Here is a 22,339-nt window from a genome sequence, read left to right on the forward strand (position 1 = left end):
AGAGACTCCATGTTGCTCTTCACCAGGTCTAGACTCACACCACAGGGGGAGAGCGGTGGGTTGGTGGGAGAGAGTATGTGTGATGGTGAGTCTATGGGTCTCTGTGTGATGGTGAGTCTATGGGTCTCTGTGTGATGGTGAGTCTATGTGTCTCTGTGTGGTGGTGAGTCTATGGGTCTCTGTGTGATGGTGAGTCTTTGGGTCTCTGTGTGGTGGTGAGTCTTTGGGTCTCTGTGTGGTGGTGAGTCTATGGGTCTCTGTGTGGTGGTGAGTCTTTGGGTCTCTGTGTGGTGGTGAGTCTGTGGGTCTCTGTGTGGTGGTGAGTCTATGGGTCTCTGTGTGATGGTGAGTCTATGGGTCTCTGTGTGGTGGTGAGTCTATGGGTCTCTGTGTGGTGGTGAGTCTTTGGGTCTCTGTGTGGTGGTGAGTCTGTGGGTCTCTGTGTGGTGGTGAGTCTGTGGGTCTCTGTGTGGTGGTGAGTCTACGGGTCTGTGTGGTGGTGAGTCTATCGGTCTCTGTGTGGTGGTGAGTCTATCGGTCTCTGTGTGGTGGTGAGTCTATGGGTCTCTGTGTGGTGGTGAGTCTATGGGTCTCTGTGTGATGGTGAGTCTATGGGTCTCTGTGTGGTGGTGGTGAGTCTATGGGTCTCTGTGTGGTGGTGAGTCTATGGGTCTCTGTGTGATGGTGAGTCTATGGGTCTCTGTGTGGTGGTGGTGAGTCTATGGGTCTCTGTGTGATGGTGAGTCTACGGGTCTCTGTGTGGTGGTGAGTCTACGGGTCTCTGTGTGATGGTGAGTCTATGGGTCTCTGTGTGATGATGAGTCTATGGGTCTCTGTGTGATGATGAGTCTATGGGTCTCTGTGTGGTGGTGATGAGTCTATGGGTCTCTGTGTGGTGGTGATGAGTCTATGGGTCTCTGTGTGGTGGTGGTGAGTCTACGGGTCTCTGTGTGATGGTGAGTCTACGCGTCTCTGTGTGGTGGTGGTGAGTCTATGGGTCTCTGTGTGGTGGTGAGTCTACGGGTCTCTGTGTGGTGGTGGTGAGTCTATGGGTCTCTGTGTGGTGGTGGTAAGTCTATGGGTCTCTGTGTGATGGTGAGTCTATGGGTCTCTGTGTGGTGGTGGTGAGTCTATGGGTCTCTGTGTGATGGTGAGTCTATGGGTCTCTGTGTGGTGATGAGTCTACGGGTCTCTGTGTGATGGTGAGTCTATGGGTCTCTGTGTGATGATGAGTCTATGGGTCTCTGTGTGATGATGAGTCTATGGGTCTCTGTGTGGTGGTGATGAGTCTATGGGTCTCTGTGTGGTGGTGATGAGTCTATGGGTCTCTGTGTGGTGGTGGTGAGTCTACGGGTCTCTGTGTGATGGTGAGTCTACGCGTCTCTGTGTGGTGGTGGTGAGTCTATGGGTCTCTGTGTGGTGGTGAGTCTACGGGTCTCTGTGTGGTGGTGGTGAGTCTATGGGTCTCTGTGTGGTGGTGGTGAGTCTATGGGTCTCTGTGTGATGGTGAGTCTATGGGTCTCTGTGTGGTGGTGGTGAGTCTATGGGTCTCTGTGTGATGGTGAGTCTATGGGTCTCTGTGTGGTGATGAGTCTACGGGTCTCTGTGTGATGGTGAGTCTATGGGTCTCTGTGTGATGATGAGTCTATGGGTCTCTGTGTGATGATGAGTCTATGGGTCTCTGTGTGGTGGTGATGAGTCTATGGGTCTCTGTGTGGTGGTGATGAGTCTATGGGTCTCTGTGTGGTGGTGGTGAGTCTACGGGTCTCTGTGTGATGGTGAGTCTACGCGTCTCTGTGTGGTGGTGGTGAGTCTATGGGTCTCTGTGTGGTGGTGAGTCTACGGGTCTCTGTGTGGTGGTGGTGAGTCTATGGGTCTCTGTGTGGTGGTGGTGAGTCTATGGGTCTCTGTGTGATGGTGAGTCTATGGGTCTCTGTGTGGTGGTGGTGAGTCTATGGGTCTCTGTGTGATGGTGAGTCTATGGGTCTCTGTGTGGTGATGAGTCTACGGGTCTCTGTGTGATGGTGAGTCTATGGGTCTCTGTGTGATGATGAGTCTATGGGTCTCTGTGTGATGATGAGTCTATGGGTCTCTGTGTGGTGGTGATGAGTCTATGGGTCTCTGTGTGGTGGTGATGAGTCTATGGGTCTCTGTGTGGTGGTGGTGAGTCTACGGGTCTCTGTGTGATGGTGAGTCTACGCGTCTCTGTGTGGTGGTGGTGAGTCTATGGGTCTCTGTGTGGTGGTGAGTCTACGGGTCTCTGTGTGGTGGTGGTGAGTCTATGGGTCTCAGTGTGGTGGTGGTGAGTCTATGGGTCTCTGTGTGATGGTGAGTCTATGGGTCTCTGTGTGGTGGTGGTGAGTCTATGGGTCTCTGTGTGATGGTGAGTCTATGGGTCTCTGTGTGGTGATGAGTCTATGGGTCTCTGTGTGGTGATGAGTCTATGGGTCTCTGTGTGGTGGTGATGAGTCTATGGGTCTCTGTGTGATGGTGAGTCGACGGGTCTCTGTGTGGTGGTGGTGAGTCTATGGGTCTCTGTGTGGTGGTGAGTCTATGGGTCTCTGTGTGGTGGTGAGTCTATGGGTCTCTGTGTGGTGGTGAGTCTATGGGTCTCTGTGTGGTGGTGGTGAGTCTATGGAGCTCTGTGTGGTGGTGATGAGTCTATGGGTCTCTGTGTGGTGGTGAGTCTATGGGTCTCTGTGTGGTGGTGAGTCTATGGGTCTCTGTGTGATGGTGAGTCTATGGGTCTCTGTGTGGTGGTGAGTCTACGGTTCTCTGTGTGGTGGTGAGTCTATGGGTCTCTGTGTGGTGGTGAGTCTATGGGTCTCTGTGTGATGATGAGTCTATGGGTCTCTGTGTGATGGTGAGTCTATGGGTCTCTGTGTGATGATGAGTCTATGGGTCTCTGTGTGATGGTGAGTCTACGGGTCTCTGTGTGGTGGTGATGAGTCTATGGGTCTCTGTGTGGTGGCGAGTCTATGGGTCTCTGTGTGGTGGTGATGAGTCTATGGGTCTCTGTGTGGTGGTGGTGAGTCTACGGGTCTCTGTGTGATGGTGAGTCTACGCGTCTCTGTGTGGTGGTGGTGAGTCTATGGGTCTCTGTGTGGTGGTGAGTCTATGGGTCTCTGTGTGGTGATGAGTCTATGGGTCTCTGTGTGGTGGTGGTGAGTCTATGGGTCTCTGTGTGATGGTGAGTCTATGGGTCTCTGTGTGGTGGTGAGTCTACGGGTCTCTGTGTGGTGGTGAGTCTACGGGTCTCTGTGTGATGGTGAGTCTACGGGTCTCTGTGTGGTGGTGGTGAGTCTATGGGTCTCTGTGTGATGGTGAGTCTATGGGTCTCTGTGTGATGGTGAGTCTATGGGTCTCTGTGTGATGGTGAGTCTACGGGTCTCTGTGTGGTGGTGAGTCTACGGGTCTCTGTGTGATGGTGAGTCTATGGGTCTCTGTGTGGTGGTGGTGAGTCTATGGGTCTCTGTGTGATGGTGAGTCTATGGGTCTCTGTGTGGTGATGAGTCTATGGGTCTCTGTGTGGTGGTGATGAGTCTATGGGTCTCTGTGTGATGGTGAGTCGACGGGTCTCTGTGTGGTGGTGGTGAGTCTATGGGTCTCTGTGTGGTGGTGAGTCTATGGGTCTCTGTGTGGTGGTGAGTCTATGGGTCTCTGTGTGGTGGTGAGTCTTTGGGTCTCTGTGTGGTGGTGAGTCTGTGGGTCTCTGTGTGGTGGTGAGTCTATGGGTCTCTGTGTGATGGTGAGTCTATGGGTCTCTGTGTGGTGGTGAGTCTATGGGTCTCTGTGTGGTGGTGAGTCTTTGGGTCTCTGTGTGGTGGTGAGTCTGTGGGTCTCTGTGTGGTGGTGAGTCTGTGGGTCTCTGTGTGGTGGTGAGTCTACGGGTCTGTGTGGTGGTGAGTCTATCGGTCTCTGTGTGGTGGTGAGTCTATCGGTCTCTGTGTGGTGGTGAGTCTATGGGTCTCTGTGTGGTGGTGAGTCTATGGGTCTCTGTGTGATGGTGAGTCTATGGGTCTCTGTGTGGTGGTGGTGAGTCTATGGGTCTCTGTGTGGTGGTGAGTCTATGGGTCTCTGTGTGATGGTGAGTCTATGGGTCTCTGTGTGGTGGTGGTGAGTCTATGGGTCTCTGTGTGATGGTGAGTCTACGGGTCTCTGTGTGGTGGTGAGTCTACGGGTCTCTGTGTGATGGTGAGTCTATGGGTCTCTGTGTGATGATGAGTCTATGGGTCTCTGTGTGATGATGAGTCTATGGGTCTCTGTGTGGTGGTGATGAGTCTATGGGTCTCTGTGTGGTGGTGATGAGTCTATGGGTCTCTGTGTGGTGGTGGTGAGTCTACGGGTCTCTGTGTGATGGTGAGTCTACGCGTCTCTGTGTGGTGGTGGTGAGTCTATGGGTCTCTGTGTGGTGGTGAGTCTACGGGTCTCTGTGTGGTGGTGGTGAGTCTATGGGTCTCTGTGTGGTGGTGGTAAGTCTATGGGTCTCTGTGTGATGGTGAGTCTATGGGTCTCTGTGTGGTGGTGGTGAGTCTATGGGTCTCTGTGTGATGGTGAGTCTATGGGTCTCTGTGTGGTGATGAGTCTACGGGTCTCTGTGTGATGGTGAGTCTATGGGTCTCTGTGTGATGATGAGTCTATGGGTCTCTGTGTGATGATGAGTCTATGGGTCTCTGTGTGGTGGTGATGAGTCTATGGGTCTCTGTGTGGTGGTGATGAGTCTATGGGTCTCTGTGTGGTGGTGGTGAGTCTACGGGTCTCTGTGTGATGGTGAGTCTACGCGTCTCTGTGTGGTGGTGGTGAGTCTATGGGTCTCTGTGTGGTGGTGAGTCTATGGGTCTCTGTGTGATGATGAGTCTATGGGTCTCTGTGTGATGGTGAGTCTATGGGTCTCTGTGTGATGATGAGTCTATGGGTCTCTGTGTGATGGTGAGTCTACGGGTCTCTGTGTGGTGGTGATGAGTCTATGGGTCTCTGTGTGGTGGCGAGTCTATGGGTCTCTGTGTGGTGGTGATGAGTCTATGGGTCTCTGTGTGGTGGTGGTGAGTCTACGGGTCTCTGTGTGATGGTGAGTCTACGCGTCTCTGTGTGGTGGTGGTGAGTCTATGGGTCTCTGTGTGGTGGTGAGTCTATGGGTCTCTGTGTGGTGATGAGTCTATGGGTCTCTGTGTGGTGGTGGTGAGTCTATGGGTCTCTGTGTGATGGTGAGTCTATGGGTCTCTGTGTGGTGGTGAGTCTACGGGTCTCTGTGTGGTGGTGAGTCTACGGGTCTCTGTGTGATGGTGAGTCTACGGGTCTCTGTGTGGTGGTGGTGAGTCTATGGGTCTCTGTGTGATGGTGAGTCTATGGGTCTCTGTGTGATGGTGAGTCTATGGGTCTCTGTGTGATGGTGAGTCTACGGGTCTCTGTGTGGTGGTGAGTCTACGGGTCTCTGTGTGATGGTGAGTCTATGGGTCTCTGTGTGGTGGTGGTGAGTCTATGGGTCTCTGTGTGATGGTGAGTCTATGGGTCTCTGTGTGGTGATGAGTCTATGGGTCTCTGTGTGGTGGTGATGAGTCTATGGGTCTCTGTGTGATGGTGAGTCGACGGGTCTCTGTGTGGTGGTGGTGAGTCTATGGGTCTCTGTGTGGTGGTGAGTCTATGGGTCTCTGTGTGGTGGTGAGTCTATGGGTCTCTGTGTGGTGGTGAGTCTTTGGGTCTCTGTGTGGTGGTGAGTCTGTGGGTCTCTGTGTGGTGGTGAGTCTATGGGTCTCTGTGTGATGGTGAGTCTATGGGTCTCTGTGTGGTGGTGAGTCTATGGGTCTCTGTGTGGTGGTGAGTCTTTGGGTCTCTGTGTGGTGGTGAGTCTGTGGGTCTCTGTGTGGTGGTGAGTCTGTGGGTCTCTGTGTGGTGGTGAGTCTACGGGTCTGTGTGGTGGTGAGTCTATCGGTCTCTGTGTGGTGGTGAGTCTATCGGTCTCTGTGTGGTGGTGAGTCTATGGGTCTCTGTGTGGTGGTGAGTCTATGGGTCTCTGTGTGATGGTGAGTCTATGGGTCTCTGTGTGGTGGTGGTGAGTCTATGGGTCTCTGTGTGGTGGTGAGTCTATGGGTCTCTGTGTGATGGTGAGTCTATGGGTCTCTGTGTGGTGGTGGTGAGTCTATGGGTCTCTGTGTGATGGTGAGTCTACGGGTCTCTGTGTGGTGGTGAGTCTACGGGTCTCTGTGTGATGGTGAGTCTATGGGTCTCTGTGTGATGATGAGTCTATGGGTCTCTGTGTGATGATGAGTCTATGGGTCTCTGTGTGGTGGTGATGAGTCTATGGGTCTCTGTGTGGTGGTGATGAGTCTATGGGTCTCTGTGTGGTGGTGGTGAGTCTACGGGTCTCTGTGTGATGGTGAGTCTACGCGTCTCTGTGTGGTGGTGGTGAGTCTATGGGTCTCTGTGTGGTGGTGAGTCTACGGGTCTCTGTGTGGTGGTGGTGAGTCTATGGGTCTCTGTGTGGTGGTGGTAAGTCTATGGGTCTCTGTGTGATGGTGAGTCTATGGGTCTCTGTGTGGTGGTGGTGAGTCTATGGGTCTCTGTGTGATGGTGAGTCTATGGGTCTCTGTGTGGTGATGAGTCTACGGGTCTCTGTGTGATGGTGAGTCTATGGGTCTCTGTGTGATGATGAGTCTATGGGTCTCTGTGTGATGATGAGTCTATGGGTCTCTGTGTGGTGGTGATGAGTCTATGGGTCTCTGTGTGGTGGTGATGAGTCTATGGGTCTCTGTGTGGTGGTGGTGAGTCTACGGGTCTCTGTGTGATGGTGAGTCTACGCGTCTCTGTGTGGTGGTGGTGAGTCTATGGGTCTCTGTGTGGTGGTGAGTCTACGGGTCTCTGTGTGGTGGTGGTGAGTCTATGGGTCTCTGTGTGGTGGTGGTGAGTCTATGGGTCTCTGTGTGATGGTGAGTCTATGGGTCTCTGTGTGGTGGTGGTGAGTCTATGGGTCTCTGTGTGATGGTGAGTCTATGGGTCTCTGTGTGGTGATGAGTCTACGGGTCTCTGTGTGATGGTGAGTCTATGGGTCTCTGTGTGATGATGAGTCTATGGGTCTCTGTGTGATGATGAGTCTATGGGTCTCTGTGTGGTGGTGATGAGTCTATGGGTCTCTGTGTGGTGGTGATGAGTCTATGGGTCTCTGTGTGGTGGTGGTGAGTCTACGGGTCTCTGTGTGATGGTGAGTCTACGCGTCTCTGTGTGGTGGTGGTGAGTCTATGGGTCTCTGTGTGGTGGTGAGTCTACGGGTCTCTGTGTGGTGGTGGTGAGTCTATGGGTCTCTGTGTGGTGGTGGTGAGTCTATGGGTCTCTGTGTGATGGTGAGTCTATGGGTCTCTGTGTGGTGGTGGTGAGTCTATGGGTCTCTGTGTGATGGTGAGTCTATGGGTCTCTGTGTGGTGATGAGTCTACGGGTCTCTGTGTGATGGTGAGTCTATGGGTCTCTGTGTGATGATGAGTCTATGGGTCTCTGTGTGATGATGAGTCTATGGGTCTCTGTGTGGTGGTGATGAGTCTATGGGTCTCTGTGTGGTGGTGATGAGTCTATGGGTCTCTGTGTGGTGGTGGTGAGTCTACGGGTCTCTGTGTGATGGTGAGTCTACGCGTCTCTGTGTGGTGGTGGTGAGTCTATGGGTCTCTGTGTGGTGGTGAGTCTACGGGTCTCTGTGTGGTGGTGGTGAGTCTATGGGTCTCTGTGTGGTGGTGGTGAGTCTATGGGTCTCTGTGTGATGGTGAGTCTATGGGTCTCTGTGTGGTGGTGGTGAGTCTATGGGTCTCTGTGTGATGGTGAGTCTATGGGTCTCTGTGTGGTGATGAGTCTATGGGTCTCTGTGTGGTGATGAGTCTATGGGTCTCTGTGTGGTGGTGATGAGTCTATGGGTCTCTGTGTGATGGTGAGTCGACGGGTCTCTGTGTGGTGGTGGTGAGTCTATGGGTCTCTGTGTGGTGGTGAGTCTATGGGTCTCTGTGTGGTGGTGAGTCTATGGGTCTCTGTGTGGTGGTGAGTCTATGGGTCTCTGTGTGGTGGTGGTGAGTCTATGGAGCTCTGTGTGGTGGTGATGAGTCTATGGGTCTCTGTGTGGTGGTGAGTCTATGGGTCTCTGTGTGGTGGTGAGTCTATGGGTCTCTGTGTGATGGTGAGTCTATGGGTCTCTGTGTGGTGGTGAGTCTACGGTTCTCTGTGTGGTGGTGAGTCTATGGGTCTCTGTGTGGTGGTGAGTCTATGGGTCTCTGTGTGATGATGAGTCTATGGGTCTCTGTGTGATGGTGAGTCTATGGGTCTCTGTGTGATGATGAGTCTATGGGTCTCTGTGTGATGGTGAGTCTACGGGTCTCTGTGTGGTGGTGATGAGTCTATGGGTCTCTGTGTGGTGGCGAGTCTATGGGTCTCTGTGTGGTGGTGATGAGTCTATGGGTCTCTGTGTGGTGGTGGTGAGTCTACGGGTCTCTGTGTGATGGTGAGTCTACGCGTCTCTGTGTGGTGGTGGTGAGTCTATGGGTCTCTGTGTGGTGGTGAGTCTATGGGTCTCTGTGTGGTGATGAGTCTATGGGTCTCTGTGTGGTGGTGGTGAGTCTATGGGTCTCTGTGTGATGGTGAGTCTATGGGTCTCTGTGTGGTGGTGAGTCTACGGGTCTCTGTGTGGTGGTGAGTCTACGGGTCTCTGTGTGATGGTGAGTCTACGGGTCTCTGTGTGGTGGTGGTGAGTCTATGGGTCTCTGTGTGATGGTGAGTCTATGGGTCTCTGTGTGATGGTGAGTCTATGGGTCTCTGTGTGATGGTGAGTCTACGGGTCTCTGTGTGGTGGTGAGTCTACGGGTCTCTGTGTGATGGTGAGTCTATGGGTCTCTGTGTGGTGGTGGTGAGTCTATGGGTCTCTGTGTGATGGTGAGTCTATGGGTCTCTGTGTGGTGATGAGTCTATGGGTCTCTGTGTGGTGGTGATGAGTCTATGGGTCTCTGTGTGATGGTGAGTCGACGGGTCTCTGTGTGGTGGTGGTGAGTCTATGGGTCTCTGTGTGGTGGTGAGTCTATGGGTCTCTGTGTGGTGGTGAGTCTATGGGTCTCTGTGTGGTGGTGAGTCTATGGGTCTCTGTGTGGTGGTGGTGAGTCTATGGGGCTCTGTGTGGTGGTGATGAGTCTATGGGTCTCTGTGTGGTGGTGAGTCTATGGGTCTCTGTGTGGTGGTGAGTCTATGGGTCTCTGTGTGATGGTGAGTCTATGGGTCTCTGTGTGGTGGTGAGTCTACGGTTCTCTGTGTGGTGGTGAGTCTATGGGTCTCTGTGTGGTGGTGAGTCTATGGGTCTCTGTGTGATGATGAGTCTATGGGTCTCTGTGTGATGGTGAGTCTACGGGTCTCTGTGTGGTGGTGAGTCTATGGGTCTCTGTGTGATGGTGAGTCTATGGGTCTCTGTGTGATGGTGAGTCTACGGGTCTCTGTGTGGTGGTGATGAGTCTATGGGTCTCTGTGTGATGGTGAGTCTATGGGTCTCTGTGTGGTGGTGAGTCTATGGGTCTCTGTGTGATGGTGAGTCTATGGGTCTCTGTGTGATGGTGAGTCTACGGGTCTCTGTGTGGTGGTGATGAGTCTATGGGTCTCTGTGTGATGGTGAGTCTACGGGTCTCTGTGTGATGGTGAGTCTACGGGTCTCTGTGTGGTGGTGGTGAGTCTATGGGTCTCTGTGTGGTGGTGAGTCTGTGGGTCTCTGTGTGGTGGTGGTGAGTCTATGGGTCTCTGTGTGGTGGTGAGTCTATGGGTCTCTGTGTGATGATGAGTCTACGGGGCTCTGTGTGGTGGTGAGTCTATGGGTCTCTGTGTGGTGATGAGTCTATGGGTCTCTGTGTGGTGGTGGTGGTGGTGAGTCTGTGGGTCTCTGTGTGGTGGTGAGTCTGTGGGTCTCTGTGTGATGATAAGTCTGTGGGTCTCTGTGTGGTGGTGAGTCTACGGGGCTCTGTGTGGTGGTGAGTCTATGGGTCTCTGTGTGGTGGTGGTGGTGGTGGTGAGTCTGTGGGTCTCTGTGTAGCGGTGGTGAGTCTGTGGGTCTCTGTGTGGTGGTGAGTCTACGGGGCTCTGTGTGGTGGTGAGTCTGTGGGTCTCTGTGTGGTGGTGGTGGTGAGTCTGTGGGTTTCTGTGTGGTGGTTGTGGTGAGTCTGTGGGTCTCTGTGTGGTGGTTGTGGTGAGTCTGTGGGTCTCTGTGTGGTGGTTGTGGTGAGTCTGTGGGTCTCTGTGTGGTGGTGGTGGTGAGTCTGTGGGTCTCTGTGTGGTGGTTGTGGTGAGTCTGTGGGTCTCTATGTGGTGGTGAGTCTATGGGTCTCTGTGTGGTGGTGAGTCTATGGGTCTCTGTGTGATGGTGGTGGTGGTAGTGGTGGTGAGTGGTGGTGGTGGTGGTGAGTGGTGGTGGTGAGTGGTGGTGGTGGTGATGTCGCCTGACCTCTCAGCACCTCGACCTGGTCATCCTTGACCTCAAAGAGGAGTTCATCGTGCAGCTGTGCCACCAGCCTGGCACACAAAGACAAAGGTGTCACGTGTAGCTCACATGCTCACTCACTCACACACACACTCACTCATACACTCACTCACACACTCACTCATACACTCACACACTCACACACACACTCACTCACTCACACACTCACACACACACTCACACATACACTCACACACTCACAGTCACTTACACACTCATACACTCACTCACTCACTCATACACTCACTCATACACACACTCAGTCACACACTCACTCACTTACACCCTCACACCCTCACTCACTCACTCACACACTCACTCACACCCTCACCCACTCGTCACTCACTTTGCTCGGAGGGACGGGCGCTGCCCCAGTTCTGTGAATATCCGAATCATGGACATCTTGCAGATATCAGCAGCGGAGCCTGGCAACACCACACAGAGACACCGCCACCACACGGCCATCGTGAACCCCCCTGAGAGAGAGACACCCAGACCCAGGGCTTGAACCCTGACCCCAGGGTCTCAGTGTCTCTGACACGGCCATCGTGAACCCCCTAAGAGACACCCAGACCCAGGGCTTGAACCCTGACCCCAGGGTCTCAGTGTCTCTGACACGGCCATTGTGAACCCCCTGAGAGAGACACTCAGACCCAGGGCTTGAACCCTGACCCCAGGGTCTCAGTGTCTCTGACACGGCCATCGTGAACCCCCTTGAGAGAGAGACACCCAGACCCAGGGCTTGAACCCTGACCCCAGGCTCTCAGTGTCTCTGACACGGCCATCGTGAACCCCCTTGAGAGAGAGACACCCAGACCCAGGGCTTGAACCCTGACCCCAGGGTCTCAGTGTCTCTGACACGGCCATCGTGAACCCCCTGAGAGAGAGAGAGACACCCAGACCCAGGGCTTGAACCCTGACCCCAGGCTCTCAGTGTCTCTGACACAGCCATTGTGAACCCCCTTGAGAGAGAGAGACACCCAGACCCAGGGCTTGAACCCTGACCCCAGGGTCTCAGTGTCTCTGACACGGCCATCGTGAACCCCCCTGAGAGAGAGAGAGACACCCAGACCCAGGGCTTGAACCCTGACCCCAGGGTCTCAGTGTCTCTGACACGGCCATCGTGAACCCCCTGAGAGAGAGAGAGACACCCAGACCCAGGGCTTGAACCCTGACCCCAGGGTCTCGATGTCTCTGACACGGCCATCGTGAACCCCCTGAGAGAGAGACACCCAGACCCAGGGCTTGAACCCTGACCCCAGGGTCTCAGTGTCTCTGACACGGCCATCGTGAACCCCCTGAGAGAGAGACACCCAGACCCAGGGCTTGAACCCTGACCCCAGGGTCTCAGTGTCTGTGACACAGCCATTGTGAACCCCCTTGAGAGAGAGACACCCAGACCCAGGGCTTGAACCCTGACCCCAGGGTCTCGGTGTCTCTGACACGGCCATCGTGAACCCCCCTGAGAGAGAGAGACACCCAGACCCAGGGCTTGAACCCTGACCCCAGGGTCTCAGTGTCTCTGACACGGCCATCGTGAACCCCCTTGAGAGAGAGACACCCAGACCCAGGGCTTGAACCCTGACCCCAGGCTCTCGGTGTCTCTGACACGGCCATCGTGAACCCCCTGAGAGAGAGACACCCAGACCCAGGGCTTGAACCCTGACCCCAGGGTCTCAGTGTCTCTGACACGGCCATCGTGAACCCCCTTGAGAGAGAGACACCCAGACCCAGGGCTTGAACCCTGACCCCAGGGTCTCAGTGTCTCTGACACGGCCATCGTGAACCCCCTGAGAGAGAGAGACACCCAGACCCAGGGCTTGAACCCTGACCCCAGGGTCTCAGTGTCTCTGACACGGCCATCGTGAACCCCCCTGAGAGAGAGAGACACCCAGGGCTTGAACCCTGACCCCAGGGTCTCAGTGTCTCTGACACGGCCATCGTGAACCCCCTTGAGAGAGACACCCAGACCTAGGGCTTGAACCCTGACCCCAGGGTCTCGGTGTCTCTGACACGGCCATCGTGAACCCCCTGAGACACTCAGACCCACGGCTTGAACCCTGACCCCAGGGTCTCAGTGTCTCTGACACGGCCATCGTGAATCCCCTGAGAGAGAGACACCCAGACCCAGGGCTTGAACCCTGACCCCAGGGTCTCAGTGTCTGTGACACAGCCATTGTGAACCCCCTTGAGAGAGAGACACCCAGACCCAGGGCTTGAACCCTGACCCCAGGGTCTCAGTGTCTCTGACACGGCCATCGTGAACCCCCCTGAGAGAGAGACACCCAGACCCAGGGCTTGAACCCTGACCCCAGGGTCTCAGTGTCTGTGACACAGCCATTGTGAACCCCCTTGAGAGAGAGACACCCAGACCCAGGGCTTGAACCCTGACCCCAGGGTCTCAGTGTCTCTGACACGGCCATCGTGAACCCCCCTGAGAGAGAGACACCCAGACCCAGGGCTTGAACCCTGACCCCAGGGTCTCGGTGTCTCTGACACGGCCATCGTGAACCCCCTTGAGAGAGAGAGACACCCAGACCCAGGGCTTGAACCCTGACCCCAGGGTCTCAGTATCTCTGACACGGCCATCGTCAACCCCCTGAGAGAGAGAGACACCCAGACCCAGGGCTTGAACCCTGACCCCAGGGTCTCAGTGTCTCTGACACGGCCATCGTGAACCCCCTGAGAGAGACACCCAGACCCAGGGCTTGAACCCTGACCCCAGGGTCTCAGTGTCTCTGACACGGCCATCGTGAACCCCCTGAGAGAGACACCCAGACCCAGGGCTTGAACCCTGACCCCAGGGTCTCAGTGTCTCTGACACGGCCATCGTGAACCCCCTTGAGAGAGAGAGATACCCAGACCCAGGGCTTGAACCCTGACCCCAGGGTCTCAGTGTCTCTGACACGGCCATCGTGAACCCCCTTGAGACACCCAGACCCAGGGCTTGAACCCTGACCCCAGGCTCTCAGTGTCTCTGACACGGCCATCGTGAACCCCCTGAGACACCCAGACCCAGGGCTTGAACCCTGACCCCAGGGTCTCAGTGTCTCTGACACGGCCATTGTGAACCCCCTTGAGAGAGAGAGACACCCAGACCCAGGGCTTGAACCCTGACCCCAGGGTCTCAGTGTCTCTAACACGGCCATCGTGAACCCCCTTGAGAGAGAGACACCCAGACCCAGGGCTTGAACCCTGACCCCAGTGTCTCAGTGTCTCTGACACGGCCATCGTGAACCCTCTGAGAGAGAGACACCCAGACCCAGGGCTTGAACCCTGACCCCAGGGTCTCAGTGTCTCTGACACGGCCATCGTGAACCCCCTGAGAGAGAGACACCCAGACCCAGGGCTTGAACCCTGACCCCAGGGTCTCAGTGTCTCTGACACGGCCATTGTGAACCCCCTTGAGAGAGAGAGACACCCAGACCCAGGGCTTGAACCCTGACCCCAGGGTCTCAGTGTCTCTGACACAGCCATCGTGAACCCCCTGAGACACCCAGACCCAGGGCTTGAACCCTGACCCCAGGGTCTCAGTGTCTCTGACACAGCCATCGTGAACCCCCTGAGACACCCAGACCCAGGGCTTGAACCCTGACCCCAGGGTCTCGGTGTCTCTGACACGGCCATCGTGAACCCCCTGAGACACCCAGACCCAGGGCTTGAACCCTGACCCCAGGGTCTCAGTGTCTCTGACACGGCCATCGTGAACCCCCTGAGAGACACCCAGACCCAGGGCTTGAACCCTGACCCCAGGGTCTCAGTGTCTCTGACACGGCCATCGTGAACCCCCCTGAGAGAGAGAGACACCCAGACCCAGGGCTTGAACCCTGACCCCAGGGTCTCAGTGTCTGTGACACGGCCATCGTGAACCCCCTGAGACACCCAGACCCAGGGCTTGAACCCTGACCCCAGGGTCTCAGTGTCTCTGACACGGCCATCGTGAACCCCCTGAGACACCCAGACCCAGGGCTTGAACCCTGACCCCAGGGTCTCAGTGTCTCTGACACGGCCATCGTGAACCCCCTGAGAGACACCCAGACCCAGGGCTTGAACCCTGACCCCAGGGTCTCAGTGTCTCTGACACGGCCATCGTGAACCCCCCTGAGAGAGAGAGACACCCAGACCCAGGGCTTGAACCCTGACCCCAGGGTCTCAGTGTCTGTGACACGGCCATCGTGAACCCCCTGAGACACCCAGACCCAGGGCTTGAACCCTGACCCCAGGGTCTCAGTGTCTCTGACACGGCCATCGTGAACCCCCTGAGAGAGAGACACCCAGACCCAGGGCTTGAACCCTGACCCCAGGGTCTCAGTGTCTCTGACACGGCCATCGTGAACCCCCTGAGACACTCAGACCCACGGCTTGAACCCTGACCCCAGGGTCTCAGTGTCTCTGACACGGCCATCGTGAACCCCCTGAGAGAGAGAGACACCCAGACCCAGGGCTTGAACCCTGACCCCAGGCTCTCAGTGTCTCTGACACGGCTATCGTGAACCCCCCTGAGAGAGAGACACCCAGACCCAGGGCTTGAACCCTGACCCCAGGGTCTCAGTGTCTCTGACACGGCCATCGTGAACCCCCCTGAGAGAGAGAGACACCCAGACCCAGGGCTTGAACCCTGAACCCAGGGTCTCAGTGTCTCTGACACGGCCATCGTGAACCCCCCTGAGAGAGACACCCAGACCCAGGGCTTGAACCCTGACCCCAGGGTCTCAGTGTCTCTGACACGGCCATCGTGAACCCCCCTGAGAGACACCCAGACCCAGGGCTTGAACCCTGACCCCAGGGTCTCAGTGTCTCTGACACGGCCATCGTGAACCCCCCCTTGAGAGACACCCAGACCCAGGGCTTGAACCCTGACCCCAGGGTCTCGGTGTCTCTGACACGGCCATCGTGAACCCCCCTGAGAGAGACACCCAGACCCAGGGCTTGAACCCTGACCCCAGGGTCTCAGTGTCTCTGACACAGCCATCGTGAACCCCCTGAGACACCCAGACCCAGGGCTTGAACCCTGACCCCAGGGTCTCAGTGTCTCTGACACGGCCATTGTGAACCCCCTGAGAGAGACACCCAGACCCAGGGCTTGAACCCTGACCCCAGGCTCTCAGTGTCTCTGACACGGCCATCGTGAACCCCCTGAGACACCCAGACCCAGGGCTTGAACCCTGACACCAGGCTCTCAGTGTCTCTGACACGGCCATCGTGAACCCCCTGAGAGACACCCAGACCCAGGGCTTGAACCCTGACCCCAGGGTCTCAGTGTCTCTGACACGGCCATCGTGAACCCCCTGAGACACCCAGACCCAGGGCTTGAACCCTGACCCCAGGGTCTCAGTGTCTCTGACACGGCCATCGTGAACCCCCTGAGAGAGAGACACCCAGACCCAGGGCTTGAACCCTGACCCCAGGCTCTCAGTGTCTCTGACACGGCCATCGTGAAACCCCCTGAGAGAGAGAGACACCCAGACCCAGGGCTTGAACCCTGACCCCAGGGTCTCAGTGTCTCTGACACGGCCATCGTGAACCCCCTGAGACACCCAGACCCAGGGCTTGAACCCTGACACCTGAACCAGGGCCTGGGTGTCTCACCCTGCACCATGAAGTTGCAGGCTTGCCGCTGGGCGTTGGAGCGGAGGCGAAAGTCAGGGGAGGAGATGTTGGGGAGCCATCGCTTGCGTCCCATCACCGACATCACGAATCCTGCACCACCACCGCCACCATCATCATCATCATCATCCCCGCCATCATCATCATCATCATCGTCATCACAACAACCATCATCGTCATCATCACCACCGTGATTATAACAACAATCATCATCATCATCATCATCACAACAACCATTACCATCATCCCAACAATCATTATCATTAGCCCAACCATCATCATCATCATCACCACCACCACAACCATCATCATCCCAACAACCATCATCATCGCAACAACCATCATCATCCCAACAACCATCATCATCATCACCATCACAACAACCATCATCATCACGACCATCATCATTATCAAAACCACCATCATCATCATCGTCATCCCAAAAACCATCATCATCACAACAACCATCATCATCCCAACAACCATCATCATCGCAACAACCATCATCATCCCAACAACCATCATCATCATCATCACCATCACAACAACCATCATCATCACGACCATCATCATTATCAAAACCACCATCATCATCATCGTCATCCCAAAAACCATCATCATCACAACAACCATCATCATCATCACCATCACAACAACCATCATCATCACCACTACCACCATTATCATCATCACAACCATCATCATCACCACAACAATCATCATCACAACTACCATCATCATCATCACAACAACCATCATCATCATCACCACCACAACCACCATCATCATCATCACAAGCACCAGGTGACGATGGTGATGGAGATGATGGTGAATAGGTAATGATGATCATGATGGTGAGGCGGAGCTGGTGAGGAGGTGGTGATGATGATGCTGGTGAGGAGCTGGTGAGGAGCTGGTGAGGAGCTGGTGAGGAGCTGGTGAGGAGCTGGTGAGGAGCGGTACTGGGACGGTGGCAGTGTGTAACAGCGCGCTGGGTGAAGGCGGTGATCGCTGTAACGATGGTGATGATGATGGTGGTGGCGGTGATGATGGTGGTGAGGAGCTGGTGAGGAGCTGGTGAGGAGCTGGTGAGGAGCTGGTGAGGAGTGGTACCATGACGCTGGCAGTATGTAACAGCGCGCTGGGTGAAGGCGGTGATCACTGTAACGATGGTGGTGGTGATGATGATGGTGATGATGGTGGTGGTGGTGAGGAGCTGGTGAGGAGCTGGTGAGGAGCTGGTGAGGAGCTGGTGAGGAGTGGTACCGTGACGCTGGCAGTGTGTAACAGCGCGCTGGGTGAAGGCGGTGATCGCTGGGTGTCGTCGCAGGAAAGCTGAGATCAGCGAGCGGCTGTGGCGGGGGGAGGCTCCCAGCGTCTTGGAGAGCCTCTCCTTCCCTGCTCAGTCAGAGACTCACTCAGAGACTTACTCAGAGACTCACTCAGAGACTCACTCAGTCAGAGACTCATTCAGAGACTTACTCAGAGACTCACTCAGAGACTCACTCAGTCAGAGACTCACTCAGAGACTCACTCAGTCAGAGACTCACTCAGAGATTCACTCAGTCAGTCAGAGACTCACTCAGAGACTCAGTCAGAGACTCACTCAGAGACTCACTCAGTCAGTCAGAGACTCACTCAGAGACTTACTCAGCCAGAGACACACTCAGAGATTCACTCACTCAGAGACTCACTCAGAGACTTACTCAGAGACTCACTCAGTCAGAGACTCACTCACTCAGAGACTCACTCAGAGACTCACTCAGAGACTCACTCAGTCAGAGACTCACTCAGTCAGAGACTCACTCAGAGACTCACTCAGTCAGAGACTCACTCAGAGACTCACTCAGAGACTCACTCAGTCAGAGACTCACTCAGTCAGAGACTCACTCAGTAAGAGACTCACTCAGTCAGAGACTCACTCAGTCAGAGACTCACTCAGAGACTCACTCAGTCAGAGACTCACTCAGTCAGAGACTCAGTCAGAGACTCACTCAGTCAGAGACTCACTCAGTCAGAGACTCACTCAGAGACTCAGTCAGAGACTAACTCAGTCAGAGACTCAATCAGAGACTCACTCAGAGATTCACTCAGTCAGAGACTCACTCAGAGACTCACTCAGTCAGAGACTCACTCAGTCAGAGAGTCACTCAGTCAGAGACTCAGTCAGAGACTCACTCAGAGACTCACTCACTCAGAGACTCACTCAGTCAGAGAGTCACTCAGTCAGAGACTCACTCAGTCAGAGACTCAGTCAGAGACTCACTCAGTCAGAGACTCACTCAGAGACTCAGTCAGAGACTCACTCAGTCAGAGACTCAATCAGAGACTCACTCAGAGACTCACTCACTCAGAGACTCACTCAGAGACTCAGTCAGAGAGTCACTCAGTCAGAGACTCAATCAGAGACTCACTCAGTCAGAGGCTCACTCAGTCAGAGACTCACTCAGTCAGAGACTCAGTCAGAGACTCACTCAGTCAGAGACTAACTCAGAGACTCACTCAGAGACTCACTCAGTCAGAGACTCACTCAGTCAGAGAGTCACTCAGTCAGAGACTCAGTCAGAGACTCACTCAGAGACTCACTCAGAGACTCACTCAGTCAGAGACTCACTCAGTCAGAGACTAACTCAGAGACTCACTCAGAGACTCACTCAGTCAGAGACTCACTCAGTCAGAGAGTCACTCAGTCAGAGACTCAGTCAGAGACTCACTCAGAGACTCACTCAGAGACTCACTCAGTCAGAGACTCACTCAGTCAGAGACTCACTCAGAGACTCACTCAGAGACTCACTCAGTCAGAGACTCAGTCAGAGACTCACTCAGTCAGAGACTCACTCAGAGACTCACTCAGTCAGAGACTCACTCAGTCAGAGACTCACTCAGTCAGAGACTCACTCAGTCAGAGACTCACTCAGAGACTCACTCAGAGACTCACTCAGTCAGAGACTCACTCAGTCAGAGAGTCACTCAGTCAGAGACTCAGTCAGAGACTCACTCAGTCAGAGACTCAGTCAGAGACTCACTCAGTCAGAGACTAACTCAGAGACTCACTCAGAGACTCACTCAGTCAGAGACTCACTCAGTCAGAGAGTCACTCAGTCAGAGACTCAGTCAGAGACTCACTCAGAGACTCACTCAGTCAGAGACTCACTCACTCAGAGACTCACTCAGTCAGAGACTCACTCAGTCAGAGAGTCACTCAGTCAGAGACTCACTCAGAGACTCACTCAGAGACTCACTCAGTCAGAGACTCACTCAGTCAGAGACTCACTCAGTCAGAGACTCACTCAGTCAGAGACTAACTCAGAGACTCACTCAGAGACTCACTCAGTCAGAGAGTCACTCAGTCAGAGACTCACTCAGTCAGAGACTCAGTCAGAGACTCACTCAGTCAGAGACTCACTCAGAGACTCACTCAGTCAGAGACTAACTCAGAGACTCACTCAGAGACTCACTCAGTCAGAGACTCACTCAGTCAGAGAGTCACTCAGTCAGAGACTCAGTCAGAGACTCACTCAGAGACTCACTCAGAGACTCACTCAGTCAGAGACTCACTCAGTCAGAGACTCACTCAGAGACTCACTCAGAGACTCACTCAGTCAGAGACTCACTCAGTCAGAGAGTCACTCAGTCAGAGAGTCACTCAGTCAGAGACTCAGTCAGAGACTCACTCAGAGACTCACTCAGAGACTCACTCAGTCAGAGACTCACTCAGTCAGAGACTCACTCAGAGACTCACTCAGAGACTCACTCAGTCAGAGACTCAGTCAGAGACTCACTCAGTCAGAGACTCACTCAGAGACTCACTCAGTCAGAGACTCACTCAGTCAGAGACTCACTCAGTCAGAGACTCACTCAGTCAGAGACTCACTCAGAGACTCACTCAGAGACTCACTCAGTCAGAGACTCACTCAGTCAGAGAGTCACTCAGTCAGAGACTCAGTCAGAGACTCACTCAGTCAGAGACTCAGTCAGAGACTCACTCAGTCAGAGACTAACTCAGAGACTCACTCAGAGACTCACTCAGTCAGAGACTCACTCAGTCAGAGAGTCACTCAGTCAGAGACTCAGTCAGAGACTCACTCAGAGACTCACTCAGTCAGAGACTCACTCACTCAGAGACTCACTCAGTCAGAGACTCACTCAGTCAGAGAGTCACTCAGTCAGAGACTCACTCAGAGACTCACTCAGAGACTCACTCAGTCAGAGACTCACTCAGTCAGAGACTCACTCAGTCAGAGACTCACTCAGTCAGAGACTAACTCAGAGACTCACTCAGAGACTCACTCAGTCAGAGAGTCACTCAGTCAGAGACTCACTCAGTCAGAGACTCAGTCAGAGACTCACTCAGTCAGAGACTCACTCAGAGACTCACTCAGTCAGAGACTAACTCAGAGACTCACTCAGAGACTCACTCAGTCAGAGACTCACTCAGTCAGAGAGTCACTCAGTCAGAGACTCAGTCAGAGACTCACTCAGAGACTCACTCAGAGACTCACTCAGTCAGAGACTCACTCAGTCAGAGACTCACTCAGAGACTCACTCAGAGACTCACTCAGTCAGAGACTCACTCAGTCAGAGAGTCACTCAGTCAGAGACTCACTCAGAGACTCACTCAGAGACTCACTCAGTCAGAGACTCACTCAGTCAGAGACTCACTCAGAGACTCACTCAGAGACTCACTCAGTCAGAGACTCACTCAGTCAGAGACTCACTCAGAGACTCACTCAGAGACTCACTCAGTCAGAGACTCACTCAGTCAGAGAGTCACTCAGTCAGAGACTCACTCAGAGACTCACTCAGAGACTCACTCAGTCAGAGACTCACTCAGTCAGAGACTCACTCAGTCAGAGACTCACTCAGAGACTCACTCAGAGACTCACTCAGTCAGAGACTCACTCAGTCAGAGACTCACTCAGTCAGAGACTCACTCAGAGACTCACTCAGAGACTCACTCAGTCAGAGACTCACTCAGTCAGAGACTCACTCAGTCAGAGACTCACTCAGAGACTCACTCAGTCAGAGACTCACTCAGTCAGAGACTCAGTCAGAGACTCACTCAGTCAGAGACTCACTCAGTCAGAGACTCAGTCAGAGACTCACTCAGTCAGAGACTCACTCAGTCAGAGACTCACTCAGTCAGAGACTCACTCAGTCAGAGACTCACTCAGTCAGAGACTCACTCACTCAGAGGCTCACTCAGAGACTCAGTCAGAGAGTCACTCAGAGACTCACACACTCAGAGACTCACTCAGTCAGAGACTCACTCAGTCAGAGACTCACTCAGTCAGAGACTCACTCAGAGACTCACTCAGAGACTCACTCAGAGACTCACTCAGTCAGAGACTCACTCAGTCAGAGAGTCACTCAGTCAGAGACTCACTCAGTCAGAGAGTCACTCAGTCAGAGACTCAGTCAGAGACTCACTCAAAGACTCACTCAGAGACTCACTCAGTCAGAGACTCACTCAGTCAGAGACTCACTCAGTCAGAGACTCACTCAGTCAGAGACTCAGTCAGAGACTCACTCAAAGACTCACTCAGAGACTCACTCAGTCAGAGACTCACTCAGTCAGAGACTCACTCAGTCAGAGACTCACTCAGTCAGAGACTCAGTCAGAGACTCACTCAAAGACTCACTCAGTCAGAGACTCACTCAGTCAGAGACTCACTCAGAGACTCACTCAGTCAGAGACTCAGTCAGAGACTCACTCAGTCAGAGACTCACTCAGAGACTCACTCAGTCAGAGACTCACTCAGTCAGAGACACACTCAGTCAGAGACTCACTCAGTCAGAGACTCAGTCAGAGACTCACTCAGTCAGAGACTCACTCAGAGACTCACTCAGTCAGAGACTCAGTCAGAGACTCACTCAGTCAGAGACTCACTCAGTCAGAGACTCAGTCAGAGACTCACTCAGTCAGAGACTCACTCAGAGACTCACTCAGTCAGAGACTCAGTCAGAGACTCACTCAGTCAGAGACTCACTCAGAGACTCACTCAGTCAGAGACTCACTCAGTCAGAGACACACTCAGTCAGAGACTCACTCAGTCAGAGACTCAGTCAGAGACTCACTCAGAGACTCACTCAGTCAGAGACTCAGTCAGAGACTCACTCAGTCAGAGACTCACTCAGAGACTCACTCACTCAGAGAGTCACTCAGTCAGAGACTCACTCAGTCAGAGACTCACTCAGTCAGAGACTCAGTCAGAGACTCACTCAAAGACTCACTCACTCAGAGAGTCACTCAG

The 22,339-nt window shown here is 54.2% G+C and overlaps 1 protein-coding gene across 1 annotated transcript in view; it reads right to left on the reverse strand.

Moving 5' to 3' along the window:
- Positions 1–22,339, reverse strand: part of LOC116957718 (DNA polymerase nu) — a 99,075-nt gene that overhangs the window by 5,910 nt on the left and 70,826 nt on the right. The window contains exons 17-21 of the mRNA XM_032980039.2: positions 17,352–17,483; positions 16,068–16,178; positions 10,825–10,903; positions 10,443–10,510; positions 1–28 (exon numbers count right to left, since the gene is read on the reverse strand). The exon at positions 1–28 is cut by the window's left edge and continues 34 nt beyond it. Of these exons, the coding sequence (XP_032835930.2) occupies positions 1–28; positions 10,443–10,510; positions 10,825–10,903; positions 16,068–16,178; positions 17,352–17,483 (418 nt within the window). The remainder of the gene's footprint in view (positions 29–10,442; positions 10,511–10,824; positions 10,904–16,067; positions 16,179–17,351; positions 17,484–22,339) is intronic.

The sequence above is a fragment of the Petromyzon marinus genome, chromosome 83 (assembly GCF_048934315.1).
Source record: "Petromyzon marinus isolate PM22_M1 ecotype Great Lakes invasive population chromosome 83, UKy_Petmar_22M1.pri1.0, whole genome shotgun sequence".
Lineage (NCBI taxonomy): Eukaryota > Metazoa > Chordata > Hyperoartia > Petromyzontiformes > Petromyzontidae > Petromyzon > Petromyzon marinus.